This window comes from Aotus nancymaae, unplaced genomic scaffold (genome assembly GCF_030222135.1).
Source record: "Aotus nancymaae isolate 86718 unplaced genomic scaffold, 86718_ANA_hifiasm-v0.15.2.pri h1tg000089l, whole genome shotgun sequence".
Lineage (NCBI taxonomy): Eukaryota > Metazoa > Chordata > Mammalia > Primates > Aotidae > Aotus > Aotus nancymaae.
Window position 1 is genome coordinate 9604211 of NW_026988504.1, and position 26172 is coordinate 9630382.

General features: G+C 54.6%; 1 protein-coding gene across 1 annotated transcript in view; it reads left to right on the top strand.

Moving 5' to 3' along the window:
- Positions 1 to 26172, top strand: part of SDK2 (sidekick cell adhesion molecule 2) — a 316185-nt gene that overhangs the window by 245391 nt on the left and 44622 nt on the right. The window contains exons 19-33 of the mRNA XM_064369185.1: positions 3045 to 3240; positions 3403 to 3501; positions 3946 to 4137; positions 6373 to 6494; positions 7310 to 7419; positions 7553 to 7703; positions 10914 to 11151; positions 12167 to 12282; positions 12933 to 13122; positions 15382 to 15480; positions 16443 to 16637; positions 18800 to 19001; positions 20290 to 20393; positions 21294 to 21364; positions 23302 to 23437. Of these exons, the coding sequence (XP_064225255.1) occupies positions 3045 to 3240; positions 3403 to 3501; positions 3946 to 4137; positions 6373 to 6494; positions 7310 to 7419; positions 7553 to 7703; positions 10914 to 11151; positions 12167 to 12282; positions 12933 to 13122; positions 15382 to 15480; positions 16443 to 16637; positions 18800 to 19001; positions 20290 to 20393; positions 21294 to 21364; positions 23302 to 23437 (2221 nt within the window). The remainder of the gene's footprint in view (positions 1 to 3044; positions 3241 to 3402; positions 3502 to 3945; positions 4138 to 6372; positions 6495 to 7309; positions 7420 to 7552; positions 7704 to 10913; positions 11152 to 12166; positions 12283 to 12932; positions 13123 to 15381; positions 15481 to 16442; positions 16638 to 18799; positions 19002 to 20289; positions 20394 to 21293; positions 21365 to 23301; positions 23438 to 26172) is intronic.

The following is a 26172-nucleotide window of genomic DNA, read 5'->3' on the forward strand; positions in this document are numbered from 1 at the left end:
GCCTCCCAAAGTGCTGGGATTATAGGTGTGAGCCACCGCGCCCAGCCTGACTTTTATTTTTTAACTTTAGTAGCTAGATGCCATATACACCATCCTGCACTCTCAACCCTGTAGAGTACTGCCTTCACCAGGAACAGGAGACATTTCACCTGCTCCTCCCTGCAACCTAGCAAGGCTGCTGTTTCTATCCCCTAGAATAGCCTGAAGCTCAGAGTGCTCAAGTGACATTCCCTGAGTCACACAGTAAGTGACGGAGCTGAGTTCAGGTTCAAGTGTGCCAGCTACAAGACTGTGCCCTCCCCCAACACCCTCCGTTAGCAGCACTGCTGTTCAGTTACAGGGCTTGACTCCCTGGGCCTCTGCTCTCTAAGGGGGAATTGCATGTCCCAGGAACCCAGGTCCAATGCTCATTCCCCAGAACATACCCGAGCCTGCTCAGGGGAGCCCCGTCTGCTTAGAATCTGAGACTAAGGACCTACTAGGGTAAATCAACACTGAAACTGACTCACAAGGAGAAGGCCCAGAGACGTCATAGAGAAGCACTCACCTCAGCAGCTGTGTATACCTTTGAGAAGCAGAGGTCATCATGAAAGGACTCAGGGTCCACAGATTGAGCCAGCTCCCGGTAGGTCCATGTGCAAGCTCCTTCACCTTCCTGAGCCTCAGTGCCCTTTTCTGTAAGAGCATAGGACAGTGATTTCCATCTGTTCCTCATTGTGATGATTAAATTAGGCCAGGCACATGGGAAGAGTGCAGCAGGTGGAAGCCCTGTTGCGTGTTGAGCTGAGCACTAAAGTTCCATCCCACAACTGCGCAGAGCCCAGCCCCTTTAGGGCAATGAAGAATGCAAAAGCAGTTTTACTCTCTCTCCCTGGACTTGAGGCGGGGAGGCCTCCTATCCCTAAGTCTCCTCCTCTTCACATGCAGCAGGAGAAGTACAAGTGGCTCACATCCCAGGGTAAATATTTTGAAACGGCCACAGGAAACCGTGGCCCTGCTGCCATCTTGGATTCAGGCGTGAAGCTGTAGGATGCTGAAGTCAACAGCGTGACTCCACAAACCACACTTCCATTACCCTGTGCACTTGCGCACGTCCTCTGGGTCATTTTCGTGGGTAAGGCCGGGTGATACTGTTTTAAGGCACCTGTTAAGGCACCCTTTTTCCTTTATTTTTTTTAAATGCTAGGGATTATAATTGGCCTAAGCCCAATAAAATATTTACCCAGATCTTATACTTGCTGGGGAACACACCACACAATTAATTCTAACAGCATAATTAATTTGAATTTACATTAATTAAATTAAATTAAAACATTAAACTTGTTTCTTAATCTACTCCAAAGAAGTTCGGCAACATAATTGCTATGAAACAAGATAATCGAAATACGGAGGATATTTAACATACTTATTAAATGCCACTTAGTATTTCTGTTTAGTATTTTGAGGGTCTAATTAGTGTCTAATTAACTTGCTATAGGCTATCTTTTCACAATACCAATTAAATTTCAAAACATCCTTTATAAATACACGGCCATGAAAAGGAGAAGATTAAGCATTGTTATAGGCGTGAGTTAATCAGGAGACATTGGCGTGGCATTGTTTTCTATCTATAAATACCCGTGCTTATTAAAACTCATCAAGTGTTGCTTTCCCCATTAATTGCTATTTAATCAACTTCAAATAAATGAGGAAATCTCTGAAACCAGCTGTCATTATTGGAGACAGATGAAGGGCCCAGAAACAGAAGCGTGAGTTGAGAGCAGGCAGGGAGATACGCAGGAGGGGCGGGGGCCGGGTGCAGTCTGCAGAGTGGGGATGAGCGAGAACTTGAGGGATTTCCAGATAGCACTTTCTTGCCGATGCCCCCCGTCTACTTGATATTTACGACGGAAATCCCAACTTAGAAGGAGTGTAAGAGGACAATAATTACCCACAAACTGAACTTCCCAGCTCTGTAGGAAGTAACCCTTGGAGAACTCCAATGAGGAAGCTGCCCCAGCTCACATGGGCCAAGATGTAGGAGCTCAGGGCCTGGAATCCCAGAACCAGCTTCCCCGCACCTGTGTGAGCCTCTTTGAGCCTCAGTTTCATCATCCGTAAAATACAGAGTTGGGCTGGGCACAGTGACTCACACCTTTGGGACTCCCAGCACTTTGGGAGGCCGAGGCAGGCAGATCACTTGAGGTAGGGAGTTTGAGACCAGCCTTGCCAACATGGTGAAACCCCATCTCTACTAAAAATACAAAAATTAGCCGGGCGTGGTGATGCACGTCTGTAATCCCATCTACTCCAGAGGCTGAGACGGAGAATCCCTTGAACAGAGGTTGCAGTCAGCCTAGTCCCACCGTACTCCAGCCTGGGCAACAAAGTGAGACTCTGTCTCAAAAAATAATAATAATAAAATAAAATACAGGGCTGGGCTGGGCTGGGCACAGTGGCTTACATCTATAATCCCAGCACTTTGGGAGGCTGAGGTGAAAGGATTGCTTGAGCCGAGGAGGTCGAGGCTGCATGAGCTGTGCTCATACCTCTGTACTCCAGCCTGGACAGCATAGTGAGACCCCATCTCAAAGGAATACAGGGCCGGCTTCATGAGTATGCCACCTGTGCAGTTGTGCAGGGCCCACGTTTAGAAGGACCCCACAGTTAGTTAAATGCTTTGCTGCTGTCATCTTAAAATTCTTAGTCATTTTTGAATAAGGGACAAAATTTTCATTTTGCACTGAGACTGCAAATTATGCAGCTGTTCCTGGTGAAATGCCTCCCTCCTGGGTCTCTGCGAGAATCGAGTGAGAGGCAGCTCCTGGGAAGCACCCAGCATGGTGCTTTGCGTGAAGGCAGTGGCTCAAGAAGTGGAGAAGTGCCCCAAAGTGAACCCTAATGTCCCGCGGTTCCCTGCACTGCCTGTTCCTTCCCTCGGAGCAGGCATTACAGGGACGTGGGTCCCCGGCCACCATCTGTTGACTGGCCCAGCCTGTGGGAGAGAGCTCAGCCACCTCTGGAGCCTTCCTGCTGCCCTGTCTGACTTGCTGGCCTCTCCGCAGCTGATCGCTTGGGAGCCGGAGCAGGAAGAGGAGGTTACCATGGTGACTGCCCGGCCCAACTTTCAAGACAGCATCCACGTGGGCTTCGTGTCTGGCTTGAAGAAGTTCACCGAGTACTTCACCTCGGTGCTGTGTTTCACCACCCCCGGAGACGGGCCACGCAGCACCCCGCAGCTGGTGCGCACCCATGAGGATGGTAGGCACCCCCCAGCCCTGCTCTCTCTGTCCCACCCAAGGCCAGGCTGGGCACCCCAGGCAGAAGGGTGGCCCGATCTTGTCTCCCAGGCTGTCTCACAGATGGTGGCCTCTCTCTGGCTCTAACTGGCCTTGTGGGGTGGGGGTTCCTTTTGGGGTGCAGTGCCTGGTCCTGTGGGACACCTGAGCTTCAGTGATATCCTGGACACATCGCTGAAGGTCAGCTGGCAAGAGCCGGGAGAGAAAAACGGCATCCTCACAGGTAGGCACCACAGCGTTTCTGAATCAGAGGGCAGGACTGGGCTGGGAAAGGCCAGAGCTGGTCCATCCCCTGCCTTCCAGCTACTTTTCATCCAAACCCTTGAAGCCAACCCACTGTTTCTTATAAACCGCTCACAGGAGGCCCTCAGTACCTCCACTTCATTACACATCCCAGAGTCTCCAGCCCCACACCTTCAGCCACAGATCTCAGTGACTGCCGTGATGACTCCCTGTGTGTCCCCTGCAATTCCTTGAAGTGGTGGCATCCCACTGAGGCTACACCTGAGACCCAGGGCAGGACGCCAGCAGCTCCAACCTCCCTTGGCCCCATTGCTCCCAGTGTGGATCAAATTGCCAGCCTAGTAGAGAAGTGAGAAGTGGAGTAGAGGGTCAGGCTAGCTCGTGGCCACAGCCAAGCTCATGCCAACACGGGGGCTCTCCCCAGGGTACCGGATCTCCTGGGAGGAGTATAACCGAACCAACACCCGTGTGACCCACTACCTGCCCAACGTGACCCTGGAGTACCGCGTCACGGGCCTCACCGCGCTCACCACCTACACAATCGAGGTGGCCGCCATGACCTCGAAGGGGCAGGGCCAGGTGTCAGCCTCCACCATCTCCTCTGGGGTGCCCCCAGGTAAGTACCCACTTCCAGGGCAGGACTCCTGGAGTTCTCCTGAGCAGCATCCCATTCAAGAGGTCCCTTGTCAGCCAGGCATGGTGGCTCATGCCTGTGATCCCAGCACCTTGGGAGGCCAAGGCAGGCAGATCACTTGAGGTCAGGAGTTCCAGACCAGCCTGGCCAACATGGTGAAACCCCGTCTCTACTGAAAATACAAAAATTAGCCAGGTGTGGTGGTGCACGCTTGTAATCCCAGCTACTTGGGAGGCTGAGGCTGGAGGATCACTTGAACCCGGGAGGTGGAGGTTGCAGTGAGCCAAGATCACACCACTGCACTCCAGCCTGGGTGACAAAACCAGATCCTGTCTTTAAAAAGAGGCCCCTTGTCTTTCAGGAATACCAGCATTCTTTCCACGGGCTCTCCCCTTTCCTTATGCTATGTGGGTCTGGATCCTCTGAGAGCAGGCCAGATTTCTGGGATCCCAGGCCTCTGGACAGGGGCTCCCCTGGGCCCCTGCTGCTTCCTCCCACAGCTCTCAGAAAAGCAGAGGCCCCCTGCCTTGTTGCATTTCCCCACCAGTCTCTCCTGTCACCCATTTCTCACCAGATTCCACACCAGGCAATGGTATCTGTGATTCAGGGGAAGAATTCCCACTGTCACCCAGAGTCCACCTTGGATTCCAGCATGTGGAAGCATTGGTTGGGAGGTAGCAGAGCACAGTGGGAATACTCCTAGGCCTGGTGCAGAGAGCAAGCCAAGGTCCACTCTCAGCTGTGCTTCTGCCAAGCTCTGCAACCTTGAGCAAGTTACGTGTCCCCTCTGTGCCTCAGTTTCCCCATCTGTATATATGGAAAGTTGGAGCAGATAGCCATGTGGTCCCATCCAGATCAGTCAGGCAGTGCTTGTGTGACCTGCCAGCATCCCTCCACCTGCTGCTTAGATGGCTGGGCCACTTGAGCCTTGGCCAGCCCCCAGTGATGATTACAGACAGCTATGCTGGCAAATATGTATGTAGTGTTCACAGGGGATGGAGCTAGGAGCTTTGTACACATCAACTCATTTTATCCACACAGCAACCCTGAGGGAGGTGTTGTTATTATCATTTTCATTACCAAGGAGAACATAGAGGCACAGAGAGGTGGATAACTTGTGCAAAGACACACGGCTTGTATATAAGTAGTGGAGTTAGATTTAAATTCATTCTGACTCCAGAATCTGTGCTCTTTCTGCTCTTCCTGAGCTCCAAGAGCCTCAGGGTTCCTGGCCAGAAAATAAGCTTCCTCCTGTCCCTACCCAACCTTCCCGCCTTCCTGAGCTGTAATTAGGTATAGGAGGTGTGCAGGAGTCTGTGCAGATGGAGGGGAGGATTGGTCCCATTTGGTTTCTTTCTCAGCCCAGCTTGGTTCTAATGCAGCTTTCAGCTTTGTTATGAGCACCTCACTCACATCCAGAACTTGGATCCATCCCGACCCCTGTTTCCTGGCCCCAAGAGCCTCCTCCCGGCCCCGAGAGATCCCCCTTGGCCCCCAAATCTGTCTCAGCCTCCTTGTGACCTTGGTCACATTGGGGTCACCACCTGAGATGTTGCTCACCACCACAGTGATACAAGCGGGCTAGGGATGGCTGCTGGCTGCTTTCAGAGGACAAAATGCAGCCAATTGACCCAGACCCTCTGTCCGCTTTTATTCCTAAGAGTTTCTGAGGTAGCATACTGTGGATAATTAACATGGTTAAGAGACTGGTTATACAAACGATAAAAGCGTTAGGTTCCAGGCCCAGAGTAAACACTATTAACAGGTAATTCCCCTTTGATCTCCCCCTGAGAGGGCCATCCAGCACAAAGTTTACATGAATAAACAGAGTAGAGACAAAGGGATATGGGGTAAACAGACTTAAACTGGAAAAAACCTCTTCCCTATCTTCCTAAATGGACCGGCCGGCTGCATTCAGCCTGCCCCAGTAAAACCCTTCCGCCTCCCAAAAGGTTTGAGACTAATCTATGACTTTTCCCAATATATCTTTAATATTTTGCCAGACACACCAAGTAAATATCCACACCTCCTGGCATGAACACGGTCCTCCGTAAGATGCAGGAACAAAGACTGCGGGTGGAGTGAGGCCGTGGCTGTGCTTCTTGGACATTTCCAGGAAAAGTGTGACACGCAGCCCCCTCCATGCCCAAAAGTCCCGTTCAACATGGAGGGCCATTCTCACCAGATCTTCTTCCCCACCCTGTTCTCCTTTTCCAGAACTCCCAGGGCCCCCCACCAACCTGGGCATCTCCAACATCGGTCCCCGATCCGTGACCTTGCAGTTCAGGCCAGGCTACGACGGGAAAACCTCCATCTCCCGCTGGCTGGTGGAAGCCCAGGTAGTGCGGCACTGGGGCCTGGGCAGCAGCCCCCGGCCAGGACACCCCGTGCTCTTGAGTGCAACATCTTATGTGTATTCCAGTCTGTGTGAATTTTCACATGCAACTATCAATGGCCCATTATACCCCAAATGCTCACACTTCCCAATATTGTCTCCAACCCCCTGCCCCTCACCTGTGTACATGGAAAAACACACACACTACAGTCCCCTCCTGGGTCTGGGGGGCCTAGAAAAATACCTAGTTTCTGGAATATAAAAACATCAAGGGCCAGGTGCGGTGGCTCATGCCTGTAATCCCAGCACTTTGGGAGGCCAAGGCGGGCGGATCACAAGGTCAAGAGTTTGAGACCAGCCTGACCAACATGGTGAAACACCGTCTCTACTAATAATACAAAAATTAGCTGGGCACGGTGGCGCGTGCCTGTAATCCCAGCTACTCAGGAGGCTGAGGCAGGAGAATTGCCTGAACCCGGGAGGCGGAGGTTGCAGTGAGCTGAGATTGCGCCATTGCACTCCAGCCTGGGTAACAAGAGTGAAACTCTGTCTCAAAAAAAAAAAAGCACAGACTCCTGGGCAATGTCCCAGGGATTCCGACGGGCCTGGGAATATGTTGATCACAAGCATCCTGAGAGACACTAGAGCAGGAAGGCTGAGTCACACTTGCAGCCGTGTGTAGGGGCCTGGAAAGATGGTAGCCCCATTTGGTGCCCTCCATGAGCCCTGGGATCTGAACCAAGCCCTTCCCTGTCAGGGGTTATACCCCCTAGGAGCTGGGGCTCAGAGCACCCTGTGGGCGGTCCTGCCCTTTTGCAGGTAGGTGTGGTCGGGGAGGGAGAGGAGTGGCTGCTGGTCCACCAGCTCTCCAACGAGCCTGATGCCCGATCCATGGAGGTGCCTGACCTCAACCCCTTCACCTACTACAGGTAACAAGACTGGGCCAGGGAGGGGACAGCGGCCCCACGGCTGGGGGTGGGTGGGGGCCGCGGCCCAGACCGGGACAGGGTTGGGAGCTGGGGTCCTGCCCTTACTGTCTTCCTCATCTCTCCCCCACCACAGCTTCCGTATGCGCCAGGTGAACATCGTGGGCACCAGCCCCCCCAGTCAGCCTTCTAGAAAGATCCAGACTCTGCAGGCACCCCCTGACATGGCCCCAGCCAACGTGTCTCTGCGCACAGCCAGTGAGACCAGCCTGTGGCTGCGATGGATGGTGAGGCTCCCTCGAGGGCAGGGTGGGACCTCTCCATGAGCTCCAGTCAGTGCTCCCAGAAGGTGATCCTCAGAGTTCCTACAGCTCCTTTCTCTTTTCTTTACTCACCTGGTCAGTTGCCTGATCATCAACATCTTAGCCAAATGAACAAATGCGCCCCCCATGAGAGGAAGGGAAAAAAATACTATATACTGAGCATTGCCAAGTGCCAAGCATTTTAAATTTTTTATCCCATTTGATTCTCCCAGGAATCTTACAAAGGACACATGATTATCCCAATTTACAGCTAAGAAAATTGAGGCTCAGGGAGGTTAACAACTTGCCCCTGGCCACAAAGCTCACAAGCGGCAGGTCTGGGATTCAGGTGCCACTGTGGCATTCAGAGAGTGTGCCCCAGATCAGGGCTGTGCGTTGAGGGTCATGACCCTGGGCCATCCTGCACCAGGTGGTAATACTAACACACCAAGGCTTCCTCTCCTCCCAGGTGCTGTCCTGACAACAAGCCTGTGACAGCACAGTGATCCTGGTCCCTTTTTTTTTTTTTTTTTGAGACAGAGTTTTGTTCTTGTTGTCCAAGCTGGAGTGCAATGGTGTGATCTCAGCTCACCACAACCTCTGCCGCCTGGATTCAAGAAATGCTCCTGCCTCAGCATCCTGAGTAGCTGGAGTTACAGGTGCTAGAGGCACACAATCACGCCCTGCTAATTTTTTATATTTTTAGTAGAAACGGAGTTTCACCATGTTGGCCAGGCTGGTCTCGAACTCCTGACCTCAGGTGATCCACCTGCCTCGGCCTCCCAAAGTGCTGGGATTATAGACGTGAGCCACCGCACCTGGTCCCTGGTCCCCATTTTGCAGATGAGGAAACTGGGACAGAAGGGAGGTCAGATAGTTTGCCCAAGGCCTCGCACATCCTCCCACGTGCTTTCGTGAACAGCAGGGCTGAGGTCCCAACTGAGGGAGTCCATACCTGCAAGTCCACAGCCCTAACCATTGGGCACACTGCTGTCTCATCTGCCGGAGAACAGCAGAGGCCATTTCTCCCCCAGGCCCTCTGCAACATCCTTTCCCAGCACAGGTGCCACAGAGCAGCCATCCCAGGAGGCGCTTGGAGCAAACAAGAAATTCTTAGACAAATAAATGACCGCATACCACAGCTCCACAGAGTAGCAAGAGCCCTCTTGACTCTGTGCAACCCCTTTCTTTCCTTGTAAGATCCTACTTATTAAACAAAACGTGCAAACACAACACGCCGTGAAGTCATTACTGCTGTTCCCATGTGCAGACAGCTTGATGCTAATGGCGGTGAAAGCAGTTGGCACCGTCTGTCCTCAATAAATATTAGTTATTAATTGCAGTTCCCTTCCCAGAGTGGCTGGCACCTGAGCAGAGCTGCAGTGCTGCCTCGGCCCAGCTCAGTGCCCCATGCACAGTGTGGCATGCCCGCCTCCTGCCCCTTCGCTCCCGGGCATCCCCACCCCGGGCTGGATCCCTGCTTCCTTCCTGAATCTTGCTTTAAGGTTTGCAGCTACTAAAAGGTTAGAATCTGACGCTGAGGGCAGGGGCTGCATGGGGGAATAGAAAGGCAGTTGCCACGCAGTGGAGGGCCGCGGACATCTCTCAGCCCACGCTTAATGGTGCATGGTCCATTACCTTTCCTTAGCAGGTAAGGGAACATGCACTTGAGCCCCATCTCCAGCTCTCAAGCCCATCGATTACTATCTTAATGGTCTCTGGTCGGCTTCACTAAGTGTCTGCAGGAGGGAGGACGTGTGGGGTGAGCAGGAGAGGTCAGGGCCGAAGGTGAGGAGTGGAATAAAGTGGGTCAGCCTGTGGTAAGCCTGTGGACTGCGGGTCCTCCAGAGTCCCTGGAGAAGCAGAATCAGGGCAGGTGAGGGATGGAGACGCCCCCATTCCAGCTCCGTGCCCTTCAGAGGAGTGGAGACCAGGCCCTGGGCTCACATCTGCTTCAGACCCCGGGCTCTCCTCCCCGTGCTCACATCCCCACTCTCACCAGCACTGCCCATTTCACCCACCCAACCTTGAGCCAGAGACCACAGCCCCACCAGCCTAGTCCGAAGGTCCAGCAAAGAAATCTGACTTTTTTCTTTGAGACTCAAACAAGAGGAATAGGCTGGTTAGGTGCTGTGGCTTGTAATCCCAGCAGTTTGGGAGGCCGAGGTGAGCAGATGGCTTGAATTCAGGAGTTTAAGACCAGCCTAGGCAACATGGTGAAACCTCGTCTCTATAAAACTCAGCAGGCATGGTGGCGCATGCCTATAGTCTCAGCTACTCAGGAGGCTGAGGCAAGAGGATCGCTTAAGCCCAAGAGGTTGCGGTGAGCTCAGATGGCACCATGGCACTCCAGCCTGGGAGACAGAGTCAGTAAATAGGCCGAGCATGGTGGCTCACACCTGTAATCCCATCACTTTGGGAGGCCGAGGCAGTTGGATCACGAGGTCAAGAGATCAAGACCCTCCTGGCCAACATGGTGAAACTCTGTCTCTACTAAAAATACAAAAATTAGCTGGGCGTGGTGATGTGCACCTGTAATCCCAGTTACTCGGGAGGCTGAGGCAGGAAAATCACTTGAACATGGGAGGCGGAGGTTGCAGTGAGCTAAGATGACACCACTGCACACCAGCCTGGAGACAGAGCAGACTCTGTGTCAAAAAAAATAAAAGAAAGGAGGGTGAAAATGCAGCAGGAGAGACTGAGGTTTGCTGGACAGAAGGACTTCCTGACTGGCAGGTGCCCCATGCATCCTGCTCTCTGCCCACACTCCCTCCTCCAAAGGCAGGCAAGAGCTGAGACCAGGTATGGCAGGCAATTAAGTGTGTGCTGGCAGCAGGAGTGACGGAGGTAAGCAGCAGAGACAGCAGAGCCAGAGGTGGCGGTGCTATCAGCGTGTTGGACAGACAGCCTTTGTGAGTCTCCTGACTCCCTTGGCAGGGTAATAGATTTGTCACATACACAGTAGAGAAAGGATGCCGCTTCTCCATCCTCCCTGCAGGGAGATAAGAGCCAATCAGAAACACAATCACACAACCTAAGCCACACTCGGGTGAGACAGCCTCATGTGGACACTGACCGGGTGACCGTGGGATGGACAACCCTGAGAGCTCCCTGGAGGAGGGGGTACCAGGGCAGTTCTTCCCTGCACAGGGGGGCCTGGCTCACGGCAGCTTTGCCGCCCCTGCCCCGCTGCAGCCTCTCCCAGAGATGGAATACAATGGGAACCCTGAGTCCGTAGGCTACAAGATCAAGTACAGCCGGTCAGACGGGCACGGCAAGACGCTGAGCCACGTGGTGCAGGATCGTGTGGAGCGGGAGTACACCATCGAGGACCTGGAGGAGTGGACGGAGTACCGCGTCCAGGTCCAGGCCTTCAACGCCATTGGGAGCGGGCCCTGGAGCCAGACGGTGGTGGGCAGGACCCGGGAGTCAGGTACAGCCCTGGTGCCCAGCCACCCTGTAGCCTGTCCCCTCCTTGGTCTCTGCCTGTCCCCTCCTTGGTCTCTGCCTGTCCTCTCCTAGGTCTCTGCCTGTCCCCTCCTAGGTCTCTGCCTGTCCCCTCCTTGGTCTCTGCCTGTCCTCTCCTCGGTCTCTGTGCCCTCGGGGTTGTCCAAGGGCTTGCCAGGCTGAAGCTGTTGTTCAAAAGCAGCCTGAGTTCATTTCCTCTGCTTGTGCTCGATGTCACAGTGATGTTGCTGCATCTCCCAGCACCTGCCACTTCCCTGCACCGTGCCTGCTCTTCCCATACTCCCAAGGGGGGTCAGGGGTGACCCCGCCTCTGCAGGACGGCTGGGAGTCTCCACCATTCATACTGCCCACTTCCCTGCACCGTGCCTGCTCTTCCCATACTCCCAAGGGGGGTCAGGGGTGACCCCGCCTCTGCAGGACGGCTGGGTAGTCTCCACCATTCATACTGCCCACTTCCCTGCCCGCAGCTTTAACCCTGACACCCAGTGGTGCCTGAAAGACCCCAGTGGAGGGATCGGGGAAAGGGCTAGCTCTCAGAACATTCTAGAATCACTACCAGAAGCTCCTAGGGGCCTGCTCAGGGGACCACAGAATATAAGCCCAGCGTTCAGGCAACCCTTATCCATCCACACGTAGTTCACTGCTCTGTGGCTTTTTCCTGGCACCCACGAGCATCTTTACTGGGTCACCCTGGTCCCTCCCTGAGCCTTCTCTGCTGTGCTAGCAGGAAATGCAAGCTCATCTAATCCTAACCTGAGCAGAGAATCCCACAGGCAGGCTCATCTGAAACCAGAAGCAGCATCTGCGGCATTCCAAAACCAAAGCCCACCTTGGTGGGATCGTTTGCAGTTTGGGGACCATGTGTGCCATGTTTCTTCCACAGAGCTGGCCCCTCCCTCGGCCCCCCGTCCTAGTCCATGTCCCTTGCACGGTCAACATTGGGTCCTGAGTGCTTTCTCTCCACTCCCTTTCCCCCACAGTCCCGTCTTCCGGCCCTACCAACGTGTCTGCACTGGCCACCACCTCCAGCAGCATGCTGGTGCGCTGGAGCGACGTCCCTGAGGCCGATCGCAACGGACTCGTGCTGGGCTACAAGGTGAGTTCCGGAATCCCAGGAGGTGGGGTCCCTACGCTGGCCCCTCCATCCAAGCGGCCTTGTCCTTATCACCCTCTGGGTCTCTGCCTCCTAGAATGGATACAGGGAACCCACCTGGTGTCCTCGCCAATGGTCACCATGGCAACCAGGAGTAATCCCTCAGGGGTGGGGAGGCACCCAGAGAGCACCCGGGTCCTAGAGCCACTCCACCTCTTCCGGGAGGCCACGCCAGATGCCCCCAGCCTCATTCAGCTCCCATGGGCCCAGTTTTGACTTTCATTATCTTCTAGAATCCCTTTTAAAGCTGTGCCTAGCCGCATGGTCCAGCCCTGGTCTGGAAGTTGGGAGATGTGAGTTGAAGTCTCAGCTCTGCCACTGTTAGCCGTGTGACCTTGCAGAAGGCATGCCCCCTGCCTGGGACTGTCTTCCCACCTCCATGCCCTCTCAGGAACCTTCTTGCTCTGTGACTGAGTCCATCTTTGTGTCCCCAGCCCTCCGGGTACACTAGCTTTGCAATTAGCCCCGACCCTTGGGGCCAAGTCACTCTGAGGAGCCCAAGTCTACCCACCCCTCCCTGGGAACGAGGCTCAGGAAAAGTGCTGATGGGTGAGACCCAGGCCCGAGGCCCTTACCTGTGCTGGCCATGACAGGTGATGTATAAGGAGAAGGACTCAGATGCCCAGCCCCGATTCTGGCTGGTGGAAGGCAACTCGTCTCGCAGTGCCCAGCTCACCGGCCTGGGCAAATACGTGCTCTACGAGGTCCAGGTTCTGGCTTTCACTCGCATCGGAGACGGCCGCCCCAGCCACCCTCCCATCCTGGAGCGGACGCTGGATGACGGTGAGTCCAAACCCCAGCAAGCCTGGGGAAGGCTGGGAGGGGCTGCCCTTCCTCCTGCCCATCGGGACTTGCCCTTCTGGGATCAGGCTCTGCCCCATGGGGAGCCATGGCCTCAGATGCCTCCTTTAGGGACAGGCCACTCAGAGCTCCCAGCCCCACTGCAGGGGATGCTAATTGCAGCCCATGTATCCCTGAGGACAACGCGGAGGCAGTTTGACATCTGATTCAGTCTCTTGGTCTCTCTGCAAGACAAGTGTACGGAATAGGGACTTTCACCAGTTTTAATTTACTTTTCTGTTTTCTTTCTTTCTTTTCTTTTTTTTTTTTTTTTTGAGGCAGAGTATTGCTCTGTCACCCATGCTGGAGTGCAGTAGTACGATCCTGGCCCACTACAACCTCCACCTCCAGGTTTCAAGCGACTCTCCTGCCTCAGCCTCCCAAGCAGCTGGGATTACAGGCGCTCGCCACCATGCCCAGCTAATTTTGTTTGTTTGTTTTTTGAGACAGAGTCTCACTCTGTCACCCAGGCTGTAGTGCAAGATCTCAGCTCACTGCAACCTCCACCTCCCAGGTTCAAGCAATTGTCCTGCCTCAACCTCCGGAGTAGCTCGGGCTATAGGCACATGGCACCATGCCCAGCTACTTTTTTTGTATTTTTAGTAGAAATGGGGTTTCACCATGTTAGCCAGGATGGTCTCCATCTCCTGACCTGTGATCTGCCTGCCTCAGCCTCCCAAAGTGCTGGGATTACAGGCATGAGCCACTGCACCTGGCCTGTTGTATTTTTAGTAGAGATGGGACTTCACCATATTGGCCAGGCTGGTCTCGAACTCCTGATCTCAGGTGATCCACCACCTCAAACTCCCAACATGCTGGAATTACAGGTGTGTGAGCCACCACACCCGGCCAGTTTTATTTTATTTTTTACTACTTTGAATAAAGATTTGTGAAAGTGAAAGTATATTTCCTGGACACATGAACCTCCTGGTCCTGTTTGCAAAAGAATGTCACCAGCGGGCTGCAGGCATTCATTCCTGTAGCAAAACTCCCCCGACCTCCCCACACACACTGCATCTACTCCCCACCATAGACATTTGCAGGAGCTGGACCAGAGTGCAGAGGGAAGGCCAAATACCATACGTTTGTATATGCCAACATTATTAATCAAGCTAATGAACTGTTAAATTAAATATGTTCTATCCTCCTGCCTTGACAGATATACCCTTATAATGACCTAGAAGGCCAGGTTCAATAGAAATCTCAGGCCCAGCGCAATGGCTGACGTCTGTAATCCTAGCGTTTTAGGAGGCTGAGGCAGGCCGACCACTTGAGGTCAAGAGTTTGAGACCAGCCTGGCCAACATGGTGAAACCCTGCCTCTACTAAAAATACAAAAATTAGCCAGGTGTGGTGGCACGGGAGGCTGAGGCAGGAGAATCGATTGAACCCAGGAGGCGGAGGCTGCAGTGAGCCAAGATTGCACACTGTACTCCAGCCTGGGCGAGGGAGTGAGACTCTGTCTCAAAAAAAAAAATAAGTTAGGAAATCTCAGACATCTTGCCATTCTGTGCTGGAATGTGGCAACACAGAAGAGTGCCCCTCCCCAGCTGTCCTCCCCCACCCTCTGCCCTATTCTCTCCTCACCGTCTCCTTTGGCCCACTCCATTCAATCTTCATCTCCACACCCGCAAAATAGCTTCCCCTTGGCCATCCCTGGAGCCAGGGGTGCACAGCCTACCCCTGGAGGGTGGATGTGGGGAACCAGCTCATGTAGCTCCTGGAAGCTTAGGGCTCTCTGGGTGGGGAATTCCAGGATCCCAGGATTCCAGAGCAAGGTCTAGAGAGAGGAGTGGTGCAGGCTGGGGGTGGGCATTTGCCATTGCCCATGGCCACTTCACACCACGGTGGAAGGAAGTCAGAATAGGACCTTTTGATGCACAGACCCATCCATCCAGGGGCCAGGCGCCCAGCTCTGAGGGCAGCTTGGTTCTGGGGCGTGTATACAGACAGTGAGCAGAGGAAGCTGGAGCCTCGGGTCTCTGCCAAATGACACCTATTTTGAGGGCAGAAAGCCCACTTGGTTCCATGTTCTCAATCCTGGTTCCTAACACAGTGCCGGGCACAGGGCAGCAGTCCACAGAAATTCACTGAGCTGAGCGGCCCCTTTCCCTCCACCCCGCCGGGCTGCTCTGCCAGAGCGGGCTCATCCCCAGCTGAGTGGAGCCTCATGGGTCGGCCTCTTCTCCTTTGCTCGCTACAGTCCCAGGACCACCCATGGGCATTCTGTTTCCGGAGGTGCGGACCACGTCTGTGCGGCTGATCTGGCAACCCCCTGCTGCCCCTAACGGCATCATTCTTGGTAAGCCTCTGCCCTCCGCATGCCCCAGCTGCAGGAAGGAGGAGGCATGAGCTGCAGAGGAGGCCACTTCGTTACTGGCTAGAGGGAGAGTAGCCCCAGGGAGCCTCCACATGCCCTCTAAATTGGGATCTGGGTGTTAGTCCTCCTGTTAGAAGTTCCAGTCCATAAGATTCTCTTCTGGAGGGCAAGATCAGAGTCCCTTAAGGGTCATGGGTTGGCTTTGCATCCCCGAATGTCCCCAGGCCCCAGCCCCCTGGCCATCTGGTAAACCTCTGATGCTGTTCCTTAGCGTGGCCAATTGAGGGCACCCTGGCAGGCTCAGCACAGCTGGAAGACAGGCCCAAGGCACAGGGGAGGGAGGCTGCAGAGGGGAAGCTTCATCTCATGTTCAGGGTTCCCCCAACACCCACACCCAGGGTTCCCCCAACACCCACACCCAGGGTTCCGGGCGGCACTGCGTAAACTGGAGCAAGTCTGCTCCCCTCTGCGGCCTCAGTCCCCTCACCTTTAAAATGGTGGCTTGGACTACCAGTGCCTGTCCCAGGGTTCTCAGTCCTGACCTCATGTACCACCTGCCTTAGAGCAATGCCACATTCCTAAGACAGAGCGGAGGCAGGGAGAGCAAGTGCTTCACCTAGAAAGACGTCGGCTGGGATTCCAGCTCGGTCACTTACTAGCCGGTGGTCTGGCCTCTCCGGGCCTCAGTTTCTTCACTTGGGGCTGTTATGGGGGTCACAGACACTGTGCATAGAGTGCCTCTCCATGCCCCCTGCAGTCCACTCTCCCCAGGTGGCAGCTGAAGACTGGAGAGTGACCCAGAGGCCTCAGGCAGATAGACCACAGCCAAGGTGACCACAGCAAGGTGGCCAGGTGCCGACACAGCTGTGGCTTCAGACAGAACGGCCCTTCCCAGGGGGCAGCCTGCCTTGCTTGCTGTGATAGCCATGTGCTTCCTCCCGCAGCTTACCAGATCACACACCGGCTCAACACCACCACGGCCAACACCGCCACGGTGGAGGTGCTGGCACCCAGCGCCCGCCAGTACACAGCCACAGGCCTCAAGCCGGAGTCTGTCTACCTGTTCCGCATAACAGCCCAGACGCGAAAGGGCTGGGGAGAGGCTGCCGAGGCCTTGGTGGTGACCACCGAGAAGAGAGGTGACTGCCCACAGGGGCCAGGGGAGGCCTGGGGGGCAGCTGAGGGGGCACCCACAGTCAGCCAGTGCTCTGAGCCACTCCTAGTGGACGGTGGTATGAGCCGCAGTGCCCTGGGCGAGAATGGAGAGCGGGCTCCAATCTCTGCAGTCAAAGTCAGCGAGGGGTCTACTAGACTCCCAGAGAGGAGTTGGGAGTCCCACTCCCAAGGACCCTGCCCTGGTCTGGTTTTGTAAAGGGAAGGTTAGTGGCCAGGCGTGGTAGCTCACACCTGTAATCCCAGCACTTTGGGAGGCTGAGCCAGGTGGATCACTTGAGGCTAGGAGTTTGAGACCAGCCTGGCTGACATGGCAAAACCCCGTCTCTACTGAAAATACAAAAATTAGCCAGGTGTGATGGCGCACACCTGTAATCCCAGCTACTAGGGAGGTTGAGACACGAAAATCACTTGAACCCGGGAAACGGAGGTTGCAGTGAGCCAAGATTGCACCACTGCGCTCCAGCCTGGGTGACACAACGAGACGATCTCTAAATTAACTAACTAATTAATTAAGGGAGGGTTAGTGACATCTTCCCCCTCCCCTTGCAGCCCTGGCCTTGCCACTACAGACAGGCGCAGGATTGGGGCTGCAGCCTGGAGCTCCAACTGCCACTTTACTTTTGCCCTGAGCTGCCACATTGCCTGACCTTGGGCTCCCCAAAAGCAAGCCTGGGACCCCAACTGGTCTGAAAGGGATATATTAGAAAATACTCTAAGCCTGGGACACATAGCGAGACCCTGTCTCTACAGAATGTAGAAATATTAGCCAAAGGCTGGGTGCAGTGGCTCACACCTGTAATCCCAGCACTTTGGGAGGCTGAGGAGGGCAGATCACCTGAGATCGGGAGTTCAAGACCAGCCTGGCCAACATGATGAAACCCCATTTCTACTAAAAATACAAAAATTAGCCAGGCATGGTGGCAAGTGCTGTAATCCCAGCTATTTGGGAGGCTAAGGGAAGAGAATCCCTTGAACCTGGGAGGCAGAGGTTGTAGTGAGCCGAGATTGCACCACTGCACTCCAGCCTAGGTAACAGAGCGAGACTCTGTCTAAAAAGAAAGAAAGAATAGCCAGGCGTGGTGGTGTACATCTGCAGTCCCAGCCATTCAGGAGGCCAAGGTAGAAGGAGCGCTTGAATCAAGGAGTTTGCAGCGGCAGTGAGCTATGATGGTGCCACTGGACTCCAGCCTGGGCAACAGATACAGACCCTGTCTGTGTTTTAAAGAAAGAAAGAAAAAGAAAGGAAGGAAGGAGGGAAGGGAGGGGAGGGAGGGAAGGGGAGGGGGAAGAGGAGAGAGGGTGGAGGAAAGAGAGAGAGAGTGAAAGAATGAAGGGAGGGAGAAAGAGAAAGGGAGGGAGGGAGGAAGGAAGGAAGGGAAGGAAGAAGGGAAGGGAAGGAAAGATAGGAAGGAAAGAAAGAAGGGAGAGAGGGAAGAGAGAGAAAAAAGAGAGAGGAGGAGGGAGGGAACGGGGAAAGGAAGGAGAAAATGTACTCAGGAAAAACCAGTAGGACAGTGCTTCTTGACTACTTTGGCCCCAGGGCACATTGGCCCTCTCTGGAGACATTTTGGTTGTCACAGGGTGGGGGTGCTACTGGCATGGGTGGAGGCCAGGGATGCTGCTAAGCCTCCTGCAGAGCACAGATGCCCCCACCATAGAGTCCTGTGTTCTGAATTCCAGTAATGCTGAGGTTTGAGAAGCCCCGCAGGAGGGAGGGGGCAGTGAGGCTGGGGAGAGAAGGAAGCCAAGCTGGGGCCTCATCCCTCTCCATCGGGAGACAGCGAAGAGCCCCGCTCAGCCTCATTCATTTCAGGCAGGAGCAAAGGAGCAGGGTGGGTGTTTGTCCCTCCTCACCGTCAATCCCTGCTTAGAGCTGCCCTGAGGAGCTGTAAGTTCCCAGGCCCTGGGGCTCTAGGAGCCTGAGGGTGAGCCTCTGACCCGGAGAGAGGTGCTGGCTGTACCCAGGTGTGGAACCTGCAAGGATCCTGTGTGCGTGGAATTGGGATGGGAAGGGGATGCCAGGCCTGAGCCCAAATCTCCTCCTTTCCTTCTCGAGAAAGTCCAGCCCCCTCCACCGCCCTGGGCCAGCCGGCTCACCTGCTCCTCCCCCTCTGCCATCTCCCAGACCGCCCGCAGCCCCCCAGCAGGCCGGTGGCGCAGCAGGAGGATGTGAGAGCGCGCAGCGTGCTGCTGTCCTGGGAGCCCGGGAGCGACGGGCTCTCCCCTGTGCGCTACTACACCATCCAGACCCGCGAGCTGCCCAGCGGCAGGTGGGCACTGCACTCGGCCTCTGTCAGCCACAACGCCTCCAGCTTCATTGTGGACAGGTGAGGCCCGGGTCCGCGCCAGCATCCCCACTGCCCTTCTCCCCGCCGGGACCAGGACATCAGCCGGCTGTTGTCAGAAGGTCCACTGGCCTTCTGAGAACACCTCCAGCCTGCCCCCAGCTCTCCTCCTAGCACGTACCACCCAGGGGTCTCCTCCGTGTCCGCTCTCACCCTCTCTACCCCGCTCCCCGCGCTCTGTTCCTCCTGAACCCTGTTAGATTGCCTCTTCATTATTATTTCTGGAGCCCAGAAGTCCCCTTTAGTGAAGTGCCTGTCATCCTTCATTAGTGATTCTTCCAGCCGGGCAGCCTCTTCCTCTCCAGCTTTAATATGGGAGTGGAGCTTCACTCCGAAATTCTAGCTTCAATTTAATTCCAAGTGGGTTGTATTTTTTATATTCCGGTTGACGTGACCAGGAGTTTTGAGCAATACTTTCTTCCCCACCGCTCCCATCCCCCATCAATCTAAAAGAGAGACGTTTGCTCCCAGAGGAAATAAGGCTTATCGAGAGGAAGTACTGCCTAACTCTTGAGAACCTCAATTCTTCTCTAATTTACTAAATTTAAGAAAGAAAGACTGGGCGCGGTGGCTCACACCTATAATCGCAGCACAAGGCGGGAGGATCACTTGAGGTCAGGAGTTTGAGGTCAGTCTGGCCAAGATAGTGAAACCCTGTCTCCACTAAAATACAAAAATTAGCTGGGCATGGTGGCACGCGCCTGTTATCCCAGCTACTCAGGAGGCTGAGGCACGAGAATCGCTTGAACCCAGGAGGCGGAGGTTGCAGTGAGCCAAGATCACGCCACTGCACTCCAGTCTGGGTGACAGAGCGAGATTGTCTCAAAAAAAAAAAAAAAGAAAAAGAAAAAAAAAGACTCCATCTTAAACAAAAAAAAAAAAAGAAAGAGCTGGCAGTTTGTTGGGACGCAGGGGAGGAGTTTGTTTGGGGAGGAAGATACTGGTGATTTCATTGGCTGCATGGTTCTAGGAGGTGAGGAATCTGCAGACATTTCCTTCTCGGGAAGCTATGGCTTATAACTGGGGCTAAAGGCTCCCCGAGCTGGCATGGTCTGGAGGACCTGGTCTGGGTACGTGGGACCCCTGGAGCAGAGTTCCAGTTTGTCCGCTTTGTAGCAAAGCTCCTTTCTGAGCCTCGGTGTTCCCTTCTGTGTAGTGGGCTTGCACCCCACCCCTTTCGCTGAGCAGATCAGGGAGACTCCTTGGTGGTGGCACGGGGCGAGGGTTTTAAGGAGCACCTTGGCTCACTGGGCCTGATTTCCCCCCACAGGCTTAAGCCCTTCACGTCCTACAAGTTCCGAGTGAAGGCGACCAATGACATTGGCGACAGCGAGTTCAGTGAGGAGTCGGAGTCACTGACCACCCTGCAGGCCGGTCAGTGCCCGCCCCCAGCAGTCTCTCCCCGCCCACTGGCTGCTTCCGGGGCCTGTCAGTGCCCGCCCCCAGCAGTCTCTCCCCGCCCACTGGCTGCTTCCGGGGCCGGTCAGTGCCCGCCCCCAACAGTCTCTCCCCGCCCACTGGCTGCTTCCGGGGCCTGTCAGTGCCCGCCCCCAGCAGTCTCTCCCCACCCACTGGCTGCTTCCGGGGCCGGTCAGTGCCCGCCCCCAACAGTCTCTCCCCGCCCACTGGCTGCTTCCGGGGCTGGTCAGTGCCCGCCCCCAGCAGTCTCTCCCCGCCCACTGGCTGCTTCCGGGGCCGGTCAGTGCCCGCCCCCAACAGTCTCTCCCCGCCCACTGGCTGCTTCCGGGGCTGGTCAGTGCCCGCCCCCAGCAGTCTCTCCCCGCCCACTGGCTGCTTCCTGGGCATGGGGCGTTCTCTTCTGGGGGGAGCGGCCTCCAAAGATGAGAGGCGCGTGGGGCCCACTGGGCCCTTCGGCTCCCAGAGTAGGGTCTCAGGGAGGCTTGGGCCAGACACACCTTTGCCAAGGGCTCAGGGTCCCAGGCCCAGCCCGGCCTGTGGCACATTCCTTCCTTGTATCCCTGCCAGTGAGCGGGATGGGGAGGTCTTGGCAGCAGCAAAAGTGGCCTGTGGCTCTGAGGGGCAGTGTGGAGGGGGCTCTGGGACCCTTGGGTTTGGACTGGGTCAGCTCACAAACCCTCCCTCCCTCCCCTTCACACTGCCCCTTTGTTCTGCAGAAGTTGGGCCAGCAGCATGGAGGCCAATGCAGGCTGGACCTGTCCTGCAGTCCAGTGCTAGCAGAATCTGGTCCGCGTGGGCTCCTGGGGGACTTGAAGCCACGGCCCCCAGAACCCACCTATCTGCCTCTCTCCACAGCCCCCGACGAAGCGCCCACCATCCTCTCGGTGACGCCCCACACCACCACCTCTGTGCTAATCCGATGGCAGGTAAGGCCCAGCAGGCAGAAAGGCTCCATGAAGACTCAGACAAGCTCTGCTCTGGGACTGGAAAGCCAGCAGTCCCCACCACGGCTGCAGGGAGCCCCCAGGTTCTCTGCCGTCAGAGCACCTGGAAAGCCATGAGAAATCCAGGCGTGTGCATGTCACGGAACATTCTATGCACACGCGTACACACACATGCACACACACGCACTCGCATAACACACCTCATTATGCTCTCCAGACAGTCACATCAGCCAGCTGCTGTCATCCCCTTCTGCAGATGACCACTGAGACTCAGGGCGGGACCCAATGGCCCCAGGTTACACAGCCCATGAGTGGCAGGGCCAGGCGTATTAGCCTTAGGTCTGCTGAGTCCTTGGACTGGAAAGTGCTTGGGGTTCTTAGGGCCCCCAGAGTTTCTATGAAGCCACCACTGGTCAGTGAAGGGATTCCTTATAGAGACCCATGCCCATGACCATCGCTGTCCAAGTAGAGAGAAAATGCCCCCCTTCCTCTGTACCCCTTTCAGTTGCCCACAATTTGGTGGGCACTGCCATGGCCTGGGGAAGATCACCAGCAAACTTCAGCAACCAGGCTGCTTATGGGTCCTGTCCTGTGGGGCCCTCCTGTGCCCTCTGAAGTCCAGCCTTGACTCAGCAGGTCACCCACAGAGGCCCCAAAGCACTGAACTCCCATCACCACTTCTCCTGATCAAAGGGGCAGGCACTTGCCTTCAGCCATCTGCTCTCTCCCATAGGGAAAGCCCTTGAAGACAAAGCCAGGAGGGCCCCCCAGCACCTCCCCAGCCTGAGACACACAAGCCTCAAGGAGAGGACACTCCCTTAGATGAACATGACCTAGTGCTCCTGTGACCAGGATGAGGCTGAAGCAACTCGGCAGAGGGGGCAGGGAGGTACCCGCAGCAGCTGGGGAAGCCACAAGGAGCTAATAAAGGCTGAGCCGTTCCAGCAGGTTTTTGGGACTTGTTTTCTTTTTTTTTTTTTTTCTGAGACAGAGTCTTGCTCTGTCACCCAAGCTGGAGTGCAGTGGCACGATCTCAGCTCACTGCAGCCTCCGCCTCTCAGATTCAAGTGATTCTCCTGCCTCAGCCTCCCAAGTAGCTGGGATTACAGGTGTGTGCCACCACACCCAGCTAATTTTTGTATTTTTAGTAGACATGGTGTTTCACTGTGTTGGCCAGGCTGGTCTCAAACTCTTGACCTCAGGTGATCCGCCTACCTCTGCCTCCTAAAGTGCTGAGATTACAGACATGAGCTACCACACCCGGCCTAACCCAGCTGATTTTTATATTTTTAGTAGAGACGGGGTTTCACCGTGTTGGCCCCGCTGCTCAGCCCATTCTTTATATGCAGTATCATTAAGAAGTAGTTCCCACCTTCTCCTGAAGCTGTTCTGCAGCTAAGCTGTAGACAGGAGAAGCAGCAAAGAAGAATTTGATGAAAGGGTGAGGGGCGCACTCACCCTTGCCAGTACTAAGAGTAGGAGAGGGCTCAGCTTGCAGGAAACGCCAGGAAGATTTATCCAGGTGTGAAGGCAGGGACCAGCAGGCCTAGGGAGGCTGGTGATTAGGGCAGGGCAGCCTTGAAGACAAAGGAACTGTAAAAACAGCTGTGTGCTCCAGCCCCCAGTGATGCTGTGTGATCTTGGGCAAGTTCCTTAACATCTCTGAGCTCCAGTTCCCTGCTTGGGTAAAAGACAATTACGGATTCTTGCCCTTCCCTCCTTCCAGGGACCACTACAGGGATGAAATCACCTCATCAGAAGTGCTTTGTAAATTTAAAATGCTCAATGTTAACTTGATTTCTTTTCCTGGTTGAAACACAGACGCTGCTCTGTGGCTGCAGTAGGCATGATAAGTGGGCATGGTGTGGGGTGGGCAGTGGTCCGGGCTCCCTCCCCATTCCCTGCTCCCTTCCCTGCAGCCACCAGCTGAGGACAAGATCAACGGCGTCCTCCTGGGTTTCCGGATCCGGTATCGGGAGCTGCTCTATGAAGGACTGAGGGGCTTCACGCTTCGAGGCATCAACAACCCGGGGGCTACATGGGCCGAGCTTACCTGTGAGTGGCACTCGGGAGCCGGGGGAATGGGTGGGACGGGGTGGTCACCCTCACCTTCCCGCTCTGGAGCTCTCAGCTTTCTGGAACCACTGTAACCTGAAACCCTGCCTTCTTCCCCTGTGTGTGCTTGTGCCTCTCCCTCCTCCCATCCCATTCATTCATGTACTGGATATTGGCTGAGCACCTTCTATGGGCCCCAAGACACTGTGGGGCACACCGATCATCAAGACAGACAGGGTCCTTGCCCCCATGGAGTTGCAGGCTGGAGGAGGAGCCAGGAGAGCCAGGAAGGAAGCATTCTAGGAGGGCCAGGCAAGGCTTTCCCAGTGTGAGGCTCACGTGGCTCTGGCGCTAACATGGAAGGGCAATGCCAAGTTAGCCAGGCCAAAGGGATGGGGGCAGCCCAGCGCATGGGAAGGAGCACCCTGCCCTTGAGGGACCAGAAGCCTCAGCTGGTCACACCCCAAGACCAGCAGTCCTGACTCCCTCTTTTTCCTGGGGGAAGTCACTGTCCTGCTTGTCCTGGGGATCCAGCCTGCCCCCTGGAGTGAAAGAAGGAAAGCAGGGAGGCCAGGTGGAAATGTCGGGGAGAGCTGATGCCCAGGAGGTCACAGCAAGGGACCGATGCGCTCAGACTTTTGTGTTAGGAGTCACTTTGGTAGCATGAGGATAATGGCTTGGCCATGGTGGGAGGATGGGAGCCAGAGGTAGGGGCCCAGCTGGAGGCTGTCACGGTCACATAGCAAGAGAACATGAGGTTGGAACCAAGGCCAGTCTGGGAGATGATACATGATGAGCACAGATGCTCCAAGACTCAGGGTTTTCTTCTGGTTTGTTTTTGTTTTTGAGGGGAAGTCTTACTCTGTTGCCCATGCTGGAGTGTAGTGGCGCAATCTTGGCTCGCTGCAACTTTCACCTCCTGGGTTCAAGTGATTCTCGGGCCTCAGCCTCCCAAGTAGTTGGGACTACAGGCGCGTGCCACCATGCCCAGCTAATTTTTGTGTGATTTGTTTATTTGTTTGTTTTGTTTAGTAGAGATAGGATTTCGCCATGTTGGCCAGCCTGGTCTTGAACTCCTGACCTTAAGTGATCTCCTGCTTTGGCTTCCCAAGTGCTGGGATTACAGGTTTGAGCCACCATGCCTGGCCTGTTTTTGATTTTCAAAGTAAATCAGTCACTCACATAATTGTTTAGTATTCCACATTGGCAGATAGTTGGGTGTGTTTATGACAGTTAAGAGCTTTAGACAAAATGCTGCAAAGTGGTGCAACCGATAAAATATTTTACAGCACAGCAGATAGTCACAATAATTAGAACACCTTGGTACGTAATGAAAGAAACAACTGAGGTTTTCTCGGTGGCTCAAAGCTGATGTTCATCTACACCTTTGGCTTGTTTGGATCTGAAGTGCTTGTCTTCACCTGAGATTTGGATTCAGATCACTAGAGGTTTTTATAAAGAGCCTGCTTCCCTAAATATCCTCCATCCACCTGTCTGGGACTCCATGATTGGTTCACAGTGGGAGAGAGCAGCAAGCGGGGTACCCCAGAGGACTGGGTACTCAGGTGGGTGTGGGACACTCACCCAAACAGACTAGCAGGGGAGCAGGTCAGTTTAAGAGCCTCTTCATTTTCCTTTTTTTTTTTTTTTTTGAGATGGAGTTTCATTCTCATTGCCCAAGCTGGAGTACAGTGGCGTGATCTCAGCTCACTGCAATCTCCGCCTCCCGGGTTCAAACAAGTCTCCTGCCTCAGCCTCCCAAGTAGCTGGAATTACAGGTGCATGCCACCACACCCAGCTAATTTTTTAGTAGAGATGAGGTTTCATCATGTTGGCCGGGCTGGTCTCGAACTCCTGACCTCATGATCCACCCACCTCAGCCTCCCAAAGTGCTGGGATCACAGGTACGAGCCACTGCGCCCAGCCTTCTCTTCTTTTTTATAAGGACACAAGTCATTGGATTTAGGGCCAGTCCCAAGTAGATGGAATTACAGGCACCCGCTGCCACGCCCAGTTAATTTTTGTATTTTTAGTAGAGATGGGGTTTCACCATGTTAGCCAGGCTGATCTCAAACTCCTGACCTCAGGGGATCCACCTGCTTCAGCCCCACAAAGTGCTGGGATACAGGCATGAGTCACTACACCTGTTCTTTTTTTCTTTTCTTTTCTTTTTTTTTTTTCTTGAGATGGAAAGAGTCTTGCTCTGTTGCCCAGGCTGGAGTGAAGTGACATGATTTCAGGGCTCACTGCAAACTCTGCCCTCCATGTTCAAGTGATTCTTCTGCCTCAGCCTCCCCAGTAGCTGGAACTACAGACACGTACCACTACGCCTAGCTAATGTTTGTGTTTTTAGTAGAGATAGGATTTCACTGTGTTGGCCAGGCTGGTCTTGAACTCCTGACCTCAGGTGATCTACCTGCTTTGGCTTCCCAAAGTGCTGAGATTACAGGCATGAGCCACCACGCTCAGCCTAGCCTCTACATTTTCATGTTTCCTTCCTTAGTTCTCCCAAGCCTTTTGTGCCTTGTCTTTTTTTTTTTTTGAGACGGAGTTTTGCTCTTGTTACCCAGGTTGGAGTGCAATGGCGCGATCTCGGCTCACCACAACCTCTGCCTCCTGGGTTCAGGCAATTCTCCTGCCTCAGCCTCCTGAGTAGCTGGGATTACAGGCACGTGCCACCATGCCCAGCTAATTTTTTTTGTATTTTTAGTAGAGACGGGGTTTCACCATGTTGA